Source organism: Mastigoproctus giganteus, chromosome 11 (assembly GCF_048544385.1).
Source record: "Mastigoproctus giganteus isolate SK-2022 chromosome 11, ASM4854438v1, whole genome shotgun sequence".
NCBI classification, from domain to species: Eukaryota; Metazoa; Arthropoda; class Arachnida; order Uropygi; family Thelyphonidae; genus Mastigoproctus; species Mastigoproctus giganteus.
Window position 1 is genome coordinate 76169318 of NC_143585.1, and position 20289 is coordinate 76189606.

General features: G+C 39.5%; 1 protein-coding gene across 1 annotated transcript; it reads right to left on the reverse strand.

The window, feature by feature from the left end:
* Positions 1–6839: 6839 nt before the first annotated feature.
* LOC150078143 (NFX1-type zinc finger-containing protein 1-like) lies at positions 6840–11498 on the reverse strand. The gene has a single exon (XM_090384475.1). It carries the CDS (start codon positions 11496–11498, stop codon positions 6840–6842), a length of 4659 nt encoding a protein of 1552 aa, XP_090240601.1.
* Between the last annotated feature and the right edge of the window lie 8791 nt (positions 11499–20289).

Here is a 20289-nt window from a genome sequence, read left to right on the forward strand (position 1 = left end):
TATTTCTGGGACTGCACCTGGGTTCTGGAAAAATGGCTTTACTAAAATTAATAAGGAAACCTGGAAAACCAGTTATTGATCCAAGAGGCTACCGGCCTATTTCATTGTTACCAAATCTTGGAAAAGTAATGGAAAGATTGATATTAATCAGATTGGGGGCTTTATTTTTGGCCAGGAATTTAGATTTTCCACGCCAATTTGGTTTTAAAAGAAAAAAGCTCGACAGAGGATGCAATACACGATCTTGTTAATTATAGTATAAACTCTAATTGTCTAATTGCAAATATGTCTTGGCCCTCTTCACTGATTTTGAGGGGGGGGGGGTCTTTGACACTGTTTGGCATTAGAGTGTGTTGGCCTCTTTGAGAACACTACAGTGCCCAGATTTATTATACAGAATAATTAGAGATTATTTAAATGGGAGGAGAATTATTGTTAAGTCACCACATTCTAAATTTGAACGAGATATTAACAGGGGTTGCCCACAGGGATCAGTGTTAGGTCCAGTCTTTTGGAATCTGGTACTTAATATGTGGCTGCATGATGATACTTGATTGTCATGGTGCCACTCCCCACGTTGGTCGACAAGTGAAGGAACTTCTCTGTACAACATTCGGAAATGATCGCATCATTTCTAGAGACTATCCGCAGTTCTGGCCAGCCCGATCAGCAGATCTCAATCCTTGTGATTTCTGGTTATGGGGATACCTGAAAAACAGAGTTTACCGTCGCGGTTTACAGAGGCTTATCGATTTGAAAGCAAGCCTGAAACAGCATGTAGCCAACACCCCCAATGAGATGGTACGCGAAACTGTGTCGCACGTAGTCCTTCGTTTTCAGAATGTCATCTCAAGTGAAGGAAAGCACATAGAACAATATCTGTAGATTTCTAAGTTCTGATATTAAAATCTAATCCTAAGTTAAGTATCTCATCTTATGCTTACAGTGCCAATTTCTCCCCTGATGGCGGAAATTTGAACTAATTTTTCTTCTATAAATCGCTTCCCCATATCCTAAATGGGGATACCCACGATTTTCACAGCGCTATCTCTGGCCAAAACGGTTAGAAACTAAGTTATTGGAATCTAACGATGCCTTCCGTGCACTGACCAGTTATGCCAACGAGGTCTTTCGTCGTCGCTGGCATCACCTGCAACTCCCTAACACTATTCCTGGATAATCTCCACACAGCAACTGATACCCAGCACCGGAAACGTCCAGTCATGAAACTGAAAATTGCGGCCAGCCCTACCAACGCCGATCCTTGATTCTCCATTGTGACAATTCCGGACTCTTTAATTTGAACTTTACCTGTTCTCTTCTCCCCACCCACAGTCCTTCTCCAGGACTGCACCTAGCACTCTTCCTGCTCCTTTTCGCCTAGGGGGATGCCTACGCTCTGTCATCCCCTGCTGTCTTACACTTTCCTCTCTCTTCTCTGCTCTTTCCTTGGCCCCTTCCCCACTCTCGCTCCTGCAGGAGTGTGGACGGCCTGTCAGATGTCTTTTTACCCCCTGGTCCGGCTCCTCGTGCCAGTGGACGGATGCTGGGAGGCTCTGTCCTGGTGATCGCTCCTCCCAGTAACGAAGAGGCCAGTCAAACAACACCCTGCTTACACAACCCACACTGACTGGCTTTGTAATGTTAACAGAGTACTTAACGCAGATTTGTGGGAAACTAGGGGAACCGCAAAACAATAGCACTATGTCCACTATAACCGTTTTTACACTAGGGGCTCCTGAATAGGGAAACTTGTTTTATAACCACCCGGTACTTAGCAGATTGGCTGAACATTAATAATGCAAGGTACTGGGATTACAGCATTTGGGTGCAGTAATCCCAGTAAGATCGGGGTTCCAGTAAGATCGGGGTTCTCAAGTTGGAACATCTGGAAAGTAGGTTTCAGACTGATCACCTAACAAATGGTTACGTCTTTAAAGTCCTCATGGGTAGTACAGTTGATATAATCGCCGTCCTCCCCACACCGAGTGGAACAGGCCTGAGTTCGAATCATGTCAATGACGCGAGGAATTTTTAATGGTCTTTTTCACGACGTGCCTGAGTCAGTCGGTCCCAGGCGAGAGTAGCATGATTTTTTCCTCCCAGAAACTCGGGGTTTCCCTCCAGCAAATTGACCACAGAACAAAAAACCACAACGCACTGACATAATATACAAGGCGCAATAAGTCACTTAAGCTTCTTTTCGCATATATTGTGACAGAAGCCAGTTTGAAAGGATTCGAACGTGTACCAAATGGACCCTCGGCACCATCATCAGGCTTTTAAGAAACACGAACTGCTCTACATGGGATTGACCATAGCAAAAAGGTAATTCCATATTTCGCCCTTAACATACCTACGGAAAAGGGACTCTCAACGGTGATTGAAAACTACTCAAAATCTGCGTCTCTGCGTCATCTCTATCTCAATTTTACGATCCCTGTCATGGTTTCAACATATCGAAAACCGGCAACGCATCACAGACGGACCAGACAGTGTACATCCCTCGTCAAGGTCAGGAGACCAGCTTCATTCCAACTCCTATTTCAAAATGTGCGATCCATGAGGAACAAATTGAATGAAGTTGAGGAGCTCTTGCTGTCGAGTTCAATGGACGCGGTTTGCTTCGCAGAAACATGGCTTGATCCCAGTGAAGAAACACTTTCTTCTACTTCGCCTGCAAGATATCAGATGGTGTGTAAGTGTAGAGAAAACCGCAGGGGAGGAGGAGTAGCAATTTTGTTCAATGAGCAGGTATTTTCTCTCCTCCACTCAGTATCGAGCCAGTCCGATTCTTTCGAGGAAGTTCTAGTCACACTAAAACCTAAAAACAACAACAGCCAGAACGTTTCTCTCGACATTGTCGCAGTCTATATCCCACCAGTTCCAGATGCACAAGTAGTTGATGAACTCCTCAATTGGCTAATTAATCATCTCCATTCATCACTGAAGCATATCATGTGTGGGGATTTCAATCTCCCAAATACCCTGGGGAGCCTCAAGAGAAGACTTGAGTCAGAATCTAGACATATTAGGTCTTAAATTGGTGAGCACACTACCCACGAGGGGTAAAAGCACATTGGACCTCGCGTTCGCGTCAGCAAATTGTGTAGCTAATCAAAACCCGACAAGCAACGTACAGTCTGATCATAACTCCATCATTCTCTCTGTGAAAACAGAAATGCCCATCATTTCTGGCAGGAGGAAAGTCACAGCCAAAACAATTACAGCGCCCAAATACCTCGATCCTGAAAGGTGTGTTTATGCAGCCCAGGCAATTACAGAGCTATGGGATGTCCTTGAGGAATGCGACCCTGAACTCGGAATTGGTCTAATGACAAGATGGATAGCCACTATCTCTCTCTATGCTGCAACAAAGAATCTAACCATTACAGAGCATTCAAGGACCTGGTGGAGTCCAAAAGTCTCTGAAAGCTTCCACGTCAAACAGAACATGCACATGAACTCGGACAGGACTGCTTTTTCCCGAGCTAGGGCTCTTTTTATTAGGAACAAGAGGGAGGCAATAAAACTTCACCTAGAGGCTACCATAAATAAAGAGAAGCCCTTCCATCAGAGGACGCCATCCACTCACTCAATCTGAGCAGTTGGCTCGACCACATAACTAGGTTTGCGGCCCAGCCAGAATCCACTACACCAATGGAATTACCGATCAATCCAATTTCAACAGACCCCTTAAATTCAGTTCAACTCACCAAATATCAACTGATTGATGCAATAAATAGCCTAGCAAGTACAGCCGCATCCGACGCCAACGGGATTCCACAGTTTATGCCGAAATGCCCGAGTACATTTATTGTTGATCCCATTCTGTCGTTATTCAACAAATTCCTTCATCAAAAATTCTTCCCTCCTAAGTGGCATGTCTATCTAGTAAGACCGCTGCCAAAAATACTCTCTGCTTCTCGGCCCAGTTCACTTCCGTCCTATTTCTTCTGCATCAAGCCTATTAAAGATATTTTAGAAATCTCTTCTAAAAAGGATAACCACCATCAGCCACCGCAGATCCACTATGCCACCCGGTCAAGATCCACCGCTACAAATCTAGTCACCACCATTACCAAGATCCTCGAGGCATTTGAGCACGGTTCGGAAATCACTGTTACTTATATCGACGTCCAGGCGGCATTTGATTCCGTATCGTATCCGTTCACGCGTTGGTAAGACTATTACGTGAATATTACCTCATTGGCGGAGACGTGCTCTGGTTCATTCAGGCAATGCTTGAGAACAGGACTATTATTGTTCGCTCGGCGCTACACCAGAACTATTACAGCTGGAGTCCCACAAGGTGGGGGGTCCTCTCTGGTATTTTATTCTCAGCTGTTCTTCTGCCTTTCGTGACGGGCCGAACTGATATTATCACCTTCGCTGATGATATCAAGCTGTTCACTGCTATCAACCCCGGAGACACTGCTGACTACACAAATGTCTTAATCGAACAGAAAATGCAGAACCTCGAGGCCTTCCTCTCCGGTTTCGGCCTTCAGATCAATCCTGACAAGTCGAAACAGTTGACTTTCTCGCTCAAACGGAACCCAACAATGGTGCAACCCAATATAAGAGGATCCACGATTTCTGTTGTTCAACAACACACTGATCTGGGCGTTATTTTTGACCAGAAGCTCTCCTTTGTACCACACATAGACCACCTGCAAAAAAAATTCTGTTGATTCCGGTGGATGCTTAAGCAACAACTTATGCATGTCCATGACCAGGCCGTTGGGTGCAGGTATATTAAGACATGTGTCTATCCGGTCATACTTTATGGTGCAGAAGTCCGAACCTGAACTGCCGCAACGCATCTAAGACGGATACTTGCGGGCGAATTTTGGCTATTGAAGTGGGCCATATGGAAATTTCGGCTTCCCCCTACACCAAGGACCACCCAGATGGCAGCAGCTCTAAACATCAGACGTCTTCCTACCACTATCCATGAGAGAAGACTCGTCTTTGCTGTAAAAATGATGGTTGGCATTATTTCGGACCCAGACTTCTGGGCTAACTGCGGTTGGAGGATCCCAGTCCCAAGCCTTCGGGCCAATCCAGTCCTTCAGGCCACCCCAAACCGGTTAAAGCTCTCCGATCGGTTCTTACCCACTCCTTGGATGGCGACCTCTACAAGTTCGCATTGGATAAAAAACACAGGCAGAACTTACTCCATCCACTTCCTTCTCAGGACCACGTCACAGGACATTAGAACCTGCTCCCGATGACCTGACCATCACTGCCATGGATCCCTCACTATATTGTTCCAACTTTCTGCGCCTGCTCAGATTACTCCAGCACTGTAAAAGGACTGCTCTCTGGAGAATAATTTAACCTGATAACACGCTGTTGTGTATACGTGTTCAGTAAATTTTTCATTTGCTTTCCTACACTTGTATAATTAGTAATAATGTTATTTTTTTCTTTTATCTCATACTTGTTTATTACATTGTATTAGCCTTTACTGTAATATTGTATTAGCCTTTGTAACATTGTATTAGCCTTTACTGTAAACCCCTGGCTTGGTCGTGAAGGGTATTGTGTACGGCGTGTGCCTTTTGTACGCAATAATTGAGGAAAGGCAGTTGCAGAATAGATGTGTGGAAATTTGCCTTTAGCCAGCGAGTGGTTGATTGCTGGAGAAAATTTCAAGAGGTCGTTGTGGAAGTTGATATAGCGTAAATAAATTCAAGGAAGAACTGGACAAACGTTTGGAACGAATGAATGGGTGAAATGGGAAGTTTTTTTTTGTTTTTTTTTGGCTGATGCTGTATATAAGCTTGCTTTCTAGCATCATATGTTTGTACTAATGCTAATTACTCATAATATATTATTTAAATTGTATATTATTTAGAAATTTTAATACATTTATAATACATTAGATTTATTGTAGCACGCAAATTTAGGATTTACTTAATCTGAAATTTTGATATGGGACTTGAAATCTTTGAGCACCTCAAGAATACACAACTTTTGCCACATGGAAAATGATCCAAGAAATAAATATTTATATTGAATCATTTTGCGTGTGGTTTAGTTGATACCTTAAATTATAGACTTTATATTAACACACAAAATTCCAAATTGTTCAAAACGTTGTGTACCTTCTGAAATTCAAGGTGGAAATTTAATAAATTCTAACTATAAAATGAACAATACTAATTACTAATAGCTCCATTGAATAATTAAACATCCAATTTAACATATGCGATTTTATTCTTGCAGTAATTGATTTTAGTAAAAATATTAAAGAATCTTTGCAGGCTGGCAGGGAACACAATTATAAACTCACTTCTCCCTTTGCCTTTTGGGAAATAAACACGTATTTCACACCAACTAACTCATTAATATCAAGTTGCTGCGTGGTTGTTCATCGCGTTGATCTTTCCTTTCACTAGTTTCTCCATTTGGACGGTAAATGGTTCGCTCCACAGTAATAAGTCCGTGGTTGCAGAATACTCATCTGAATGAGGTCCAGATTTGAATAAATGTTCCTTTTTAAGAAGAGAATACATTATATTAAGTTTTGCAACTTGACGACGACCACAATCCTCATATTGCTGGGAAGTAGCTGTGGTTAAATGTTGTCCAATCCAGTTTATTACATTCGCTGTCATGGCTTGTGCTTTAGTAACCGAGTCCGAGTGGTGATCAGGATTCGAGTACAGGTACAAAAGCGATGTGAGGAAAGGGAGCATGTCTTTCAATCGATCTAAGCAGTGAGGACCGGTGACTGTTTGAAAAATATGCTTCAGTTTATCGATAACGTCAGGAAAATGAAATTCGTATATATCTTGACTAACTATTGTTTTAACCATATCACGCATCGGTTACAAACTGTTTATATTTGAAAGAATCTGCACTCTTCTTTTCAAAAATGATTTGATATGATTTCCGAATCTTCTGTTGTGAGAAATAATGGTGTTGCATTCTGGACACGTTGGAATCATGAATTCTCTTTTTTCTAGGGAATTCCTTAATGTCTCCACAGAAATCGCGTGAGAACAGTCTTCAAGGAGAACGTAACGTCCATTATGAACTGCTTCTGATTCCTTTATTGTCACACAACAATCCTGGCACGAAGAAATGCAAGGTTCTCCGCAGTAACCTCTGCATGGATGTCCACATGGGAGAAGCTGAGGGCAAGGTTCATTGCACGGTGGTCTTATGCATGGTTCCCAGCACTGCAAAGAACACTGGTGGTGCTCACATATCCAACCACATGGCTTTTGGCATTTGCAACATTCTTCATTGCAGAAATTTACGCATCTGGAATGTTCACATCGATAGAAGCAACGTTCTTTACAGGCACCACATGGCGATCCACAAGCTTGTTTGCACAGATGACCGCAGGGCAGCTTCCTATTGCATTTCTCTTTACAGGTAGGATGGAACTGGAGGGATAAACAGTTACCACATTCTCCAAAACATGAATGACCACAATGTAGTTTAGCTGAGCATTTGCTCTTACAAAAATTAACTAGATCATCTGTAGATCGCCCACATATTGTTTTCATTTCATGTCCACAGGGAAGCGTACGGATTACTGTAGTCGAACAAGATACGTTAAAGGGATCGAAGTTTTCAGTCAAGATGATTGTGTGGCCACATGGAAGCGAATGTTCTTTATTAGTTTCATATGATGGTGCGTCTTTACTGGTGATATTCTCATTAAACGTGAATTCATCGTATTTGGGGGGTTTTTGGGTTTTAAAGTCTTCAATATCTGTAATTTCTTGTTCAGAGTTTTCACTTGACATATTAGATTCCCATTCATTTTTTTCCGACCCTTCGGACACGTCTGAAGAATAACTGTCCCACGATTGGAGTGTTTCGGAATCATATTTCAATGTATTGCACGTATTGCATTCATGCTGTGTCGGATAATGACACGGTTTTTGACATTGGTGATCACAAGAAAGAGCATAATTGCATAATTTCTCGCAATTCCTAAACAAGGAGCTTGTGTCAGACACGGAGACCTTTTTGTTGCTATCCTGGTGGACCTGACAACTTAACTCCAGTTCATATCCCAGCATCTCCTTATCTCTGAGTTTCTTAACTATTGACTCCCAGAATTTATCTTGTTCGGCATACATTAGGAAATTTCCAACGCAATATAAACCTCTTTTAGCACGAGACACAGCAACACAGATGCGATTTATCGTCTTCAAAAATCCAATATTCACATCATCATTGCTGCGAACAAATGAAACGAGAATTATTTCGTTTTCATTTCCTTGATAGCCATCCACAGTGGTCACTAAGACATCCTGTACGTATGGGTCTTTCATCATGTTCTTGATGGCCATCTGTTGACCAAGGTAAGGAGTTAGTATTGTTATTTCAGAAGATAGGTGCCCTTGGCGACAAAGATATCTGCAAAATTCCGTTATAAACATTGCTTCTTGATTATTAACGTGACTGAACTGACTATTTTCTTCTTGCTTTTCGTGGCAGAGAAAGAAAACGTTGCTCTTGACACCTTTTATATCGTTGTAAACTCTCACTTCACTGCTATGGTCTAAAGTAGGATAAACATCTGGCACTAATAGTTCTGCTATGCACGGTCTCATGCGATGTTGAACGTTGAGCCTGACTGCTGGTATATTGTTATTCATAAGTCTTTCAAATAGCGATATACCGAGGTTAAATTTTGTAGCCAATTCAAAGTCAGCAGGATTCGGTCTCAATTGTTTGTGGTCTCCAATGAGTACCACGTGTTCAATGCTTGAAGTTAAGCAGGCAGTAATGTGAGCTTCTAAAACCTGAGCGGCTTCTTCGACTATTAAGATTTTCGGGTTCAGCATTTCAATCTGATCTCTATATTTGGATGCTCCAGTAGTAGTCATCCCAATGATGTCAGCTGATTTCAGAAACTCTAGGTCGCATTTCGATTTATTTTCTTCCAAAGTTTTTGACAGTAAATCGTATGCTTTCTGGTTATTTTCCAGTTCTTCTCTGCACGTGGTGAATCTAGCTTCTACCCAGGAACTAAACAGTTTCCAGCGATCACTAAGCGACAATTCCCACATATTTGCTTCTTCATCTATTTCCGAACAATCCGCAGATTCTTCTGGAGAAAAACAGTACTTAAATATAAGGTTACTGATTTCTTCCTGAATGTGCTGATGTTCGCTTTGTTGGCGTTCTGTTTCATTCAATTTCAAATATTTCTGCACGCTTTCAATAACAGGATTTTCGTGTATATCATCCGTATAGGCAGCAATCCGATCTTGGGTCAAACACAGCCAATCTTCCAACGATTCCGTTACTTTGGAAGAATATTTCCCTCTTTGTATTGATATCAAATGATGCTTTGGAATGATGTTTTCTATCTCTGTATGAACCAAGGGATTATTTTTAAAAATTTGTAGCTCTTTCGTTAACTTCTTAAGGTAAGATAAAACTTTTTTCATCGCTGTTCTTGATCTTGATAATTCCCTCTTCGGTAAGGGTTCTGTTAATAACTTTCTTGCAATGTCTAGTGATTGCAGCACGAGCTTATCTTCTTTAAACCCTGGAGAAGACTTGTTGATCACTGCATTTGACAAATTAAAAAGAGTGTGTGGTAAAATTGCTGAACTCTTCGATCCTCCTCCTAATCTTATTATTCGATGAGTGAAAGCAAGGGTGCTCTCTAAGAATTGGTCAAGGGATTGATTTGTGTAACATACTATAATAATTGGTGTTACTCGCTTAAGTAAATTGTTTATTAAAGTACTAACAATTTTCAAGCCAATATATGTCTTTCCTGTTCCGGGTGGTCCCTGAATTAAAGTTATATTTTTAGTTAAAGCCAAACGATATGCTTTGTATTGACAGCTGTCCATATGTAGATCTTCTGCAGAAGGCCAATCGGCTAATTTCAACACATTAAACCTGAATGTTTTGTTACTGGAGATTTGCTTTTTTGTTTCACCTTCCCATGGGTTTACAATCTGTGTGCTCTTCTCCGGTTCAGCTGTAATAGCGTACGTCAAGGAATCGGTGATGTACTTAGGATGAGAAGGTTCTTCAAGAAAAGTGATGATAACGTCGCATAAGGGGAAGTTATCTTTATGAAAACTTTTCAGATTTTTTAAAACGTGGCTATAAGCTTCATAGTAAATGCCAGTATGTATTAACGTGTAAGGAACCCCCATCTGTGGAATTACATCTTCAGCGATGTTGTTTTGATGGGTGTGTTTGACTGTTACACAAAGAACACACTTATTCTTCAATCCTTCGTTACGGAATTGCACCACTGCTACTAAACTCGTCTTAAAATCATCTGAACTCAAACATACGAGATGTCCCATACTCAAGGATTTTGAATCTTTCCATCCAGGATAGGAGGTCATATCTACTTCAAAAACATAAACTGGAAAATCCTTATGTTGTGTTTCGATTAACATCGCGTTTTTGAAAACCACTGAGCTCTCTTCCACAAATCCATCATATGAGTAGTTTTTATGGTATTCTTCTATCTTACTTCGGCATGGACGAATCATATCTTCCCTAAGTAAACTGAATTGGATCGAAAGATACTGTTCCATGCTATCGAATGCTGTATCCACAATATTAGGCAACAGATCAGGACCATGGATTCGGTGCATATCGTCACTTGTCGGAAATATTGTTACGTCCCGAAACTTTCCACCGTAAGGATATTTTCTCACCGCTTCGTCGGAGCTATGCTTTAAGTCAGCTAAAAACATTTCGATCCTGTGAGCAATTTCTTTTCCTTTTTCGCTCTTGAATTTGTCCATTATCTTCTTCGCTTCGTCCGTAATTCTTGTTGATAAGGCCAATGATGATGGAACTAAGGCCTTCAGCTTTCCTAATAAGGTCAGTAAATTGTCAATTACTTCAGGAATGCCACTGTCATTGTTCTTGTCAGCTGAAGTAAGGAAATTCGGGATTATTTTATTGAGAAATCGAGACGTGGCTACTCTTTCGAGTAAACCCAATATCTCTTCTGAGTATTCTGAAGAAACCGATTTGACTATAAGACGTAAGACCATTCTCAATTGGTTATTGGGCAGGTCTTCCTTATCTAGCAAAGTAGCATATTTGCTTCCGTTGGTAAATGTAATCCCAATAAGAGAATCTTCTTCTCTCAAAAGGGTAAAAATTTCTTCTGAGGTCACATCTTCGCTATTCAAGGTGCTGCAGTTTTTCACATGGAAACTCGAATTTTCTGCATGTTTAACTGACTGAGTTTCGTTGTATTTACAGGAATAATTATTTCTTTTATTATGTTGGCCGGTATTTGATGTTTGAACTTGTGCATTTTCCCATTCGTTGCCATTCAATGAGTTGTCTGGTTTATCACTAGGGAAATCCTCTTCATCTGAACTGGCCCAGCTGTTACTTTGTGACCGGTAAGACGCTATCGTATCCCAATCTTGCGTCTGTTCCGTATCTGTGTTTTCATTCGCATTTTTACTCTCAAATTTGATAACAGCTTTACCGTTGTAATCACGAAATTCTGGACATTTAGACATGTTTTTTTTTGTTTTGCAATTTTCTTTGTGCTTTTAATATTTCTTTACTACACGCACTGAAGTTCTATCACATCAGTTCCCTTTTTTCTTTTTCTGAAAGAAAAAGAAAGAATTAACAAAAAATACTGAAGTCATGTCCGCTATAAGAGAAACAAAATATGAAAAATGTCTTACCTATCAAATATCATTTAGTATACACTATCCAGTCAAAACGTTATGACCATCCACCGTGTTTTAGCAACCGGTTGATTTTACCCGCCTTGGGGAACACCATTAGCAGTGAGAATGGGTAAATATGATACTGTATATTAGTAGCATGCGGTCAATACGAAGTACTTGATCGATATGAGCAAGGGACATGATCTGACAGAACGCCAGTTATAGAGCAGCAGTATTATGGAAATTGCGAATCTTGTGGGCTGCTCGCGGAATGCTATAGTTAAGATGATCCAAGAGTGGACAGAGCAGCAGTTGCCGGGCTTATAGAGGACGCCCACGCCTCATCGATAGACATTATGAACATAGGCTGTCCCGGCTTGTGCGAGCCGAAAGACAAAAAAAGGAAACGGCGAAACTGGTCATCATAGACTTTGTTAGCGCAGGTAGCATAGTGATTGTAATTACCGTCTTTCCCACATCGGATGAAAATGGCCGTGATTGAATCACGTTAATGGCATGTCAAAAACTTTTATGGGGGGAACGGGGTTGACTCCATGGTCGAGTTATTCGGTCCCAGGCTTGGACAGCAAGGTTCTCCCCTGAAAACTGTAGTTTTTTTATCCATCAAAACAGGCAACTCAACCAATAAAACACACGAAATTTGTGGACAATTACAGAGGGACAGATGAGTTTGCTCTCGGTGGCTCTAATTCGACCTTTTTTTTTTACCACGGACTTTAACCAGGGGACGACCAGCGGTGTTCCCAAGACCATGATTCAACGAGCCCTCATCCGTATGTGCCCGCAGAGTACGCACCCAGCATAGGTATCTATGCTTACGGCCATCCATCGCCAACAACGCATAAAGTTTGCAGCTGCACGGCTTAATTGGACGACTGGAAAAAAAGTTGCCTTTTCCGGTAAATAAAGTGTGGTCGGTAGATGAAGGGTACAGCGATAAACTGCGGAGAGCAATCACTCTGATGTTGTGGTTCAACAGAAAAACGGGCATCGTATGGGGATATTTTCTTGGAAATTTCTTGTAGCACTCTTACCACTATATCGCACTCTGAATGCTATACACTACCTATCCATTGTGGCTGATCAGGTACACCCCTTCATGGTGACTGTCTTCCTGGATGGCACAGGCGTTCCAGCAAGATAATGTGACTTGCCTTGTATTGTTTCAGAGGATTAGCCGAACATGAAAGTGACTTCCAATTGCTATCTTGGCCTCTGAATTCGCCGGATATGAATCCCATAGAATGTCTTTGGATTTACTTCGTTCGACAGATCCAGCGTTTGGGTTCTCCACCAAGGACTACTACAGATCTACGGGAGAAAATCCTCAAGACACAGAAAAACATTCCTCCTGAAACGTTCAGATGCCTTGCAGAGTCCATGCGTTGCCGTGTGGCGGGCAGGTACTGGTGGCAAGGGAGGACATGTCCACTTTGAAATAGGTGGTCATAATGTTTTGAGTGGACAGTATATATTATGCAATGCAGTTTTGGGTAACTTTAAAACGTGTTATATATTTGTGTGTAAAATGTGATAAAGTCAAGAGACTAATGTATCTAGTGGCTGCGCTTTCCTCTGTCCCAAAGAATTGTATACATTAAGAATTGAAGCACTTCTACATCGATGGAACCACGCCCACCGAGTACACTACTGGACGAGAAAATTGCTCTATCTCTCTCTCTCTTGTTTAGAAACGAAACTCTACCCAGATTTGGAGTCTGGCTAATATCTATCCTTTAGTAGTTTATGTACACCGTGTTTTTAAAAAAATTGATATCTGTGTTTTCAATAAGCAGAAGTGAAGGATCCATGAAACAATAAATATAACCATTTAAAGCGAGTGATCTTCGTAATAAATTAGTGTCAGTGTCTACCATGAATGGTACTTTGCATGTAGTATAGTGTGTTAAATACCACTGGAAAACATTTGGATCACTCAAACATTCCAAAACACTAAAATAAACAATAAGAAAGTATTTTTTTCCTTATTAAAATGAAAATCTTTGAAATATTATATGACCATGGGTATATGATAATTAAAAGTTTACATGGTTAATATAAATGCACGCGCTCTGCCTTGTCATTGTAGTGACCGCTGTTCTGTCCATGATCTTATGTATCCGTCATTGTGATAGCAGCGTGTATACCGTTCTACAGAAAAGACGATTTATTCGCAGGTGGAACGTGTACCCATTGCTGAACGTGCAGCAGGGGCACATTGCGGATATTTGCCGTTTTCCAGAATTGAATAAATCGAGAATATGCCGTGTCATCGGTCTTTTTGTGGGATAGGGAGCATCGACAACAAGAACCGGCACATCGACCATGAATTCTTCCTACCGAAACGCTGGATAACACAATCTTGAGTAGAACAGCTGGTATAATCATCGTCCTTCCCCTTCCACAATGTGTGGAAAAGACCTAAGTTGAACCCCATGACCTTTGACTGGATTATGCTGTCAATGACGCGATGAATTTTTATGGGCCTTCTTCTCAACGTGACTCAGTTAGTCGGTCTCAGACTCTCAGGCCAGGGTAGCATGGTTTTTCTGACGGAAACTTGGGTTTTTCGTCCGCCAATCAGCAAATCGACCAAAGAACACACGCAATTTACATACGTACACAATAAATACGGCGCAATGGGGCCTAATTTGCTGATGCGCCTAAAATTACAACAACCAACCTCTGATCATTCGTCAATGTTTTTCGAATTCTACACAAAAATCCCCAGAAGAGTCGCTTAGCAGACAGAATTGTCTTATGAGAGTGCACAAACGCTACCTGGCTTTTAAAGTTTAACGCTTGTCATCGGGTTCAAATTATGCACTTAAGACAACAGGAAATGGTAAAGAGATTAATATTTTCAGCTCTCTTTGCAATTCTTTCGAATTGGTGCCAACTGCTAGAATCCTTTTTTTTTTAATAATTAAGTTGGGCTGTAATAAGTTGGAAAAATCTTGTAAAAGTAAAAGACTCATGTTAAGTGAGTTCAAAACTGACCCTTGTATTATATACTTTATAAAATAATTTTTATAACTTTCAACAAAAATAAATCTAAACGAAAAATCGATGAAGTGACGTCACACAACACTATTCATTGGCTGCGGAATTAATGAAAATGATGTCCCCAAGTTATGAATCCAGAACGAAAAGGAAAAATACAATTTTTCCGACATTAAAAACAAGATGGGGTGTCAACAGAACACATTAAGAATGCACGTGTAATGCTTTATAAATTTAAGAAAAGGAGTACATGACTGTAGCCATAAAAGACATTGAAAGCGTACACGAGGAGAAAATTCGAATTACGAGGAAATGCCAACAATTATTTCAAAGGTTCGAGTCCGGTTACTTTAGACTAGTGAGAGGACATTTGTGTGCTCTCACCAGACAATTTTCATAAATATCAATTTTTTTTATTTATTAAATTTTAACATTAAAAAAACATTAATTTTTTTAATGTAGAACAATTTTACATGATATTGTTCTACAAAACTCAAAAATATATACGTTTCTCAGCTTCAGGATAGGATCTTAAATTATATAACTTCTTATTATTAGTTACAGTTTTTACAATCTCTTTAAGAAAATTTATTATTCCTATGTTATATGCATATAAATTCTCTCTAACTATCATTCTTATTGGTAAAATAAATGTCTTAATAAAAAAGGAATTGTGCGGCCACCAGCTAAATCTTGTGGCCACTTTTGCGGCCACCAGAAAAAAACTCTTTAGAACCACTGCTCTAGACAGTGCCGGTTCTGGGCGGTTACAGGAGGTATAACGCACCCTGTCCCACTTGGGTAGAAAAATATTATTTATTTAAATAGTCTATAAAGTGAGATTCCAAGCCCCCCACACTACCACAAATCCTAGCTCCGGTTGTAATTACAGCTTAGCCGCTGAAGGCAACGTCGAAATACATTGGAACTGATCTATTCAGCTCGAATTCTAATGAATTTTCATGTTAACGGCCAATCCATCTAAAGAAAATCCTGTTGTAATTTCTGAAGAACTTTCCGGAAACTGAATTCGACCCACACTACCGTTCATTGCAATGGTTGAAAAAGGGTGAAAAGGTGAAAAGTGGTTCCACATACTGTCTGCAGCTAATCTTAGAGATCGGGAAGACATTTGAAATTTACTGAATTCTTGTGAACTTCAAGCGCTGGTTTTCAATCAGCTGGCTACTGGGGATTAAACACGAGTGCTTTCTCATAACACTGAACATCGTTGACGGTGGATTAATTCCAAACAATCTGCTACACCACAACCAAGAGGTCGTCTTCATTCCAAGGTTTTGAGCTTGGAATGAAGACAACCTCTTGGCTTTGGTATTAAGAGCGCGGATTATTTTAAATTATTGCAGATCAATAAAAGCCATCCCAATCGAAGTCTGGTGCATCAATTACAAAGATCTAATGCTGAGCTTCATCCGTACAACGCGCTTACTCATACTACGCGGATAACTTGTGGAAAAATCGATTAGCGTGTTTGGCCAAAAATATACCACTGACTCCAGAACTTCATCAACAGATCAACACCCATTTATAAATTTACAACACTTTCTCAATGGAAAAGGACTTCAACGTTTCGGTGCTGTCCAAGTATCCTGTGCATATCCTTGGGAAGAATTGTCTTAAAGAAGGAAATCGATACTTTATCCGATGTAGTTGTGTTTTATTTTTAAAAAAATACTGAAGAAAACTACATTTCTTATAGGATGACCAGATGAATGAACGAATACCTCACTGTGAATAACATTTATATACATTGGCCAAATATCCCTATTTAATGACTATTAAGTCAACAAAGGAGAGATTCGAAGTTTTACAATAATTAAAATTGTAATATCATTGATAAACGTATTCAAATAATTTATAAAGTAACTTATACGCGTCTCAAAACATACCTGAACAATTAGGTTGATGGACAACATGTTGAATCAAGGAGCTTCTGTCAAGTTCTCTTCTCTACAAATGTAATGTTCATATACATAAGTGATTTGACGATATTTATTAGAAATAAAATCATAACAAAGAATTATCCGGTATATAACTGTAATTTTGTATTTATTAATTTAGGTTCAAAGACTCTGGATAGGTCTATGTTAACAACACCAACTTAATTCCTTCCTATAAGTTGAAATAACAGAGGTGCCATCGAGCACTTCGTATAATTTCAATGAAGTCAAAATTGAACATTATGAAGATGAAAGGGAAGCGATCTCATACGATTCAAAACATCAAAAAGATTATTTGGAAATTAAAACGGAGAGTACAAAAGCTACTTACCTTCGTTGCGTTTCCTTCTTCAGAAATGATATAAATTCGGATGCAAGTATACCCTGCTTCGCTTTTCAGTGTTCGCAATTAGAGTATATATACCGAGCAGGCTTCAATCTTAGCAACGCCCACCTCAGATTATCTTTCGTGGAAGATAATTTGAACCAGTGGAAGTTATCAGTTTAATTTAATTAAATATACTTAGAAGCGATAGTATTATCAGGTATTTTCTTATCTTCAATGAGCAAAGTACTTCAATGCGCATTTAAAGAAAAACTACGTTATATCAATCTCTAGATAATTTCTGGTCAATGGAATGTGTAAAAAAGGTTTAAAATAATAGTTATACAAAGCTGCATATCCATATTTAAAACCGTTTTCTCTCTCAAGGTAAAAGGATTCTTGTCTATACTTTTGATTTTACTACGCGAAATCCGTGCAAATGTTTCGATTTTCATTAGCACTTTGGTTTCTGTTTCGATTTCACCAGCTGCTTTTTGACAAGCTTGTCCATCACATTCAGGCACTCATCCCATCGTGTGTGGCGAACTGAGTCCTCAACTGCCAATGCGTCATTAATGGCAATTAAGGACGCAGTTCACTAAAATCAGACCTCGTATATCAGTAGAGGAATTTCTAAAGTGCTGTTCGAACGACGCTGTAGTTAGACTATCTCAGGTGAGGCTCCTAAAACCTCACTATAACAAGCCAGTTTTCAATTGAAAACAGTGAATAACCTCAGAACAAGGAGTTTCCAGCACACTTATAAAACAGTTTTCACTCATTTTGTAAATATTATTGTTGTAGGGTTTTAGGGGCATCAACGAATTAGGCCATACAGGGCCTTACATAATATTTTGTAAGTTGCGCGTGTTCAGTGTTCGATTTGCTATTTTTTTCTTGAAAATCCCGAGGATTCGGAATAAAATTATGCTGCCCTTGTTTGAGACAGACTAACTCAGACACGTTGTGAAAAAGATACGTAAAAGTCCCTCGCGTTATTGACGGGATTCGAACTCAGGTCTTTTTCACTGTGCAGGAGGATGTTCAACTATGGTATTTTTATGTTTAAAATATCATTTTAAAACACAATTGGCTCCGGCGGCCTCCAGAACATAACACCTTAGGTAGTTGAAAGTATAATATATATAATACATATATTTTTAAAGAACACAAGATGGGAAAACATGTACACTCTTAATTCAGCAACAAGAAGCAACTAGACCTATTCGTGTTTCCCATTAATGCAGAGAAATTTGAGGTCATATCTTTGTTAGCCCCACTTTCCTCCAATTTTCTACTAATCGAGCTCCTCCACAACGGCGTGAAAATTATGATGTTTGAAATCTGGCGGATTGAACCAGAAATATTTCCCATCGCTAGTCACCGGATACTTCGATCCTCCGTTCTAATTACTGTCCTTCCCCAACAGGGTGGAAAAGATCTGAATTCGAATCCTGTCAACGACGCGAGGAATTTTTATGGGTCTTTTTCACAAGGCAGCTGAGTTAATTGTCTCAGGTAAGGATAACGTGGTTTCTTCGTCCAGCAAATAGCAAATCGACCACAAAACATACCCAATTTACAGACACATTATATATGGCTCAATATGGTCTAAATTGCTAAACAGGCTTCTAGGCCTATTCGTGAGCCTAGAGAGCAAAATGGGACAATTTCTCAGATGGAGAACAAGAGGCCAATTAAAGTATCATTTAGACAAATAAGAACAAAGCAGTGAAAGTTAAAAGTTGCCCAAGATTTGTTAGAAAGGTGAAATTATGGAGGTTAATAGTGATGTAGAAAATGTATTTTTCTGTACTCTTCTCAACCAGGAAATGGTAGAGAAGAAAACGTAAAATAATTAGAATTATTTCCAAAAGAAATGTTATATAGTAAGTTCAGTTAACTCCCACAGAAGGCAGCTCATTTTGCGTGCCTGTAGATATTAATTGTGAAACAGACCCTTCGTTGTTTTTATATAAATAGAAACAACGAAGAATTAAACTCTGTAGAACTTAATAAGTCGAACAATGTAATCCTGTATATACAGGAATAGAAAAATAAGAATCTTTATTTAAGCTGCGTAATATCCTAAACATACTGACTGAGGCAAGCCATCCCTTTGTTGTGAGAAGTCACCGGAGGCAGAAAACAAATTCATATGTGGACCACATCACTTTACCCGTACAACCTGAGAACTTTATATGTTGGTCTTCACTCCTGTCCTTCATACATCAAGATTTTGATGGTCAATGGGGATGTAGCTTGATCCAACAGCTACACAAATGACGCCTTGAAGTTCTTTGTATGTACCTTCTGCACGCACCTCTCATTATAAGCTCAGTTCGAAAGAGTATTTTTGAGTGAAAGAGCCCTGGCGGGGATAGGAAAGTGATTACAATTATCAATCCTCTCTTGCGAAAAAGGCCTGTGTTCGAATCTCTTCAACTACGAGAGACCTTTATAGTCTGTTCAAAACGTGGCCGAGTTAGTCGGTCTTGGAAGAGGGTATCATGTTTTTATTATTTTTCCCCCAAGAAATTTGTGTTTTTCTATATAACAGGCTAGATGGAAAAAAAGACCAGAGAATACACAGATTTACATCGATGACACATTACCGGTACCAGCGAATTTCTTCAGAAAATCCTAAAATTGCAAAATTTTTGACTAATGGACTTACTAATAATAGTTCTTTTTTTTTCTACATGTACATTTGTATCTGTTTCTGAAGGCATTTATATCACTCTAACGGCCAAACTACACTGAATATGAGTGGGCCTGATGGTAAATAAATTGCTTTATAATAATGCTGATAATAACTATACCTTTTCAGTCAACGAAAATAATAGTTACCTTTTCATATACCGAAGAAATAAAGAAGTTTTCTGTCATATAAAATTTGGGGCAAACATTTGAATTGCCACACTTGTATGAGGAATGCAAGTGTAAGCAACAGTATGAAATACTATCTTTAAGATCTCCTTCACGGAGAAAACATTGTATTACGTTTCATATGATTATCGTTTTATATGATATGATCATCGTATCGCACTTTATCTACCCACACTCTACTTTTGGTTTCGTTAGTTTTATCCAACTGCATTTATCAAATTTATTAACGAATTTCCTCGAACTCTGATAATTCTCAAACGTTTTTCATATTTTGAGTGAGGGATTACGACCATATGATGCAGTTCGTATGAACTAGGTAATATCATGTTCAGATAATTTCTAATCAACAGAATACAAGTAGATAACATTAAAGATAATTCGTATTTCGGTTCATTATAACAATCGTTCACATTAAAAATCGGTAATTTATTTG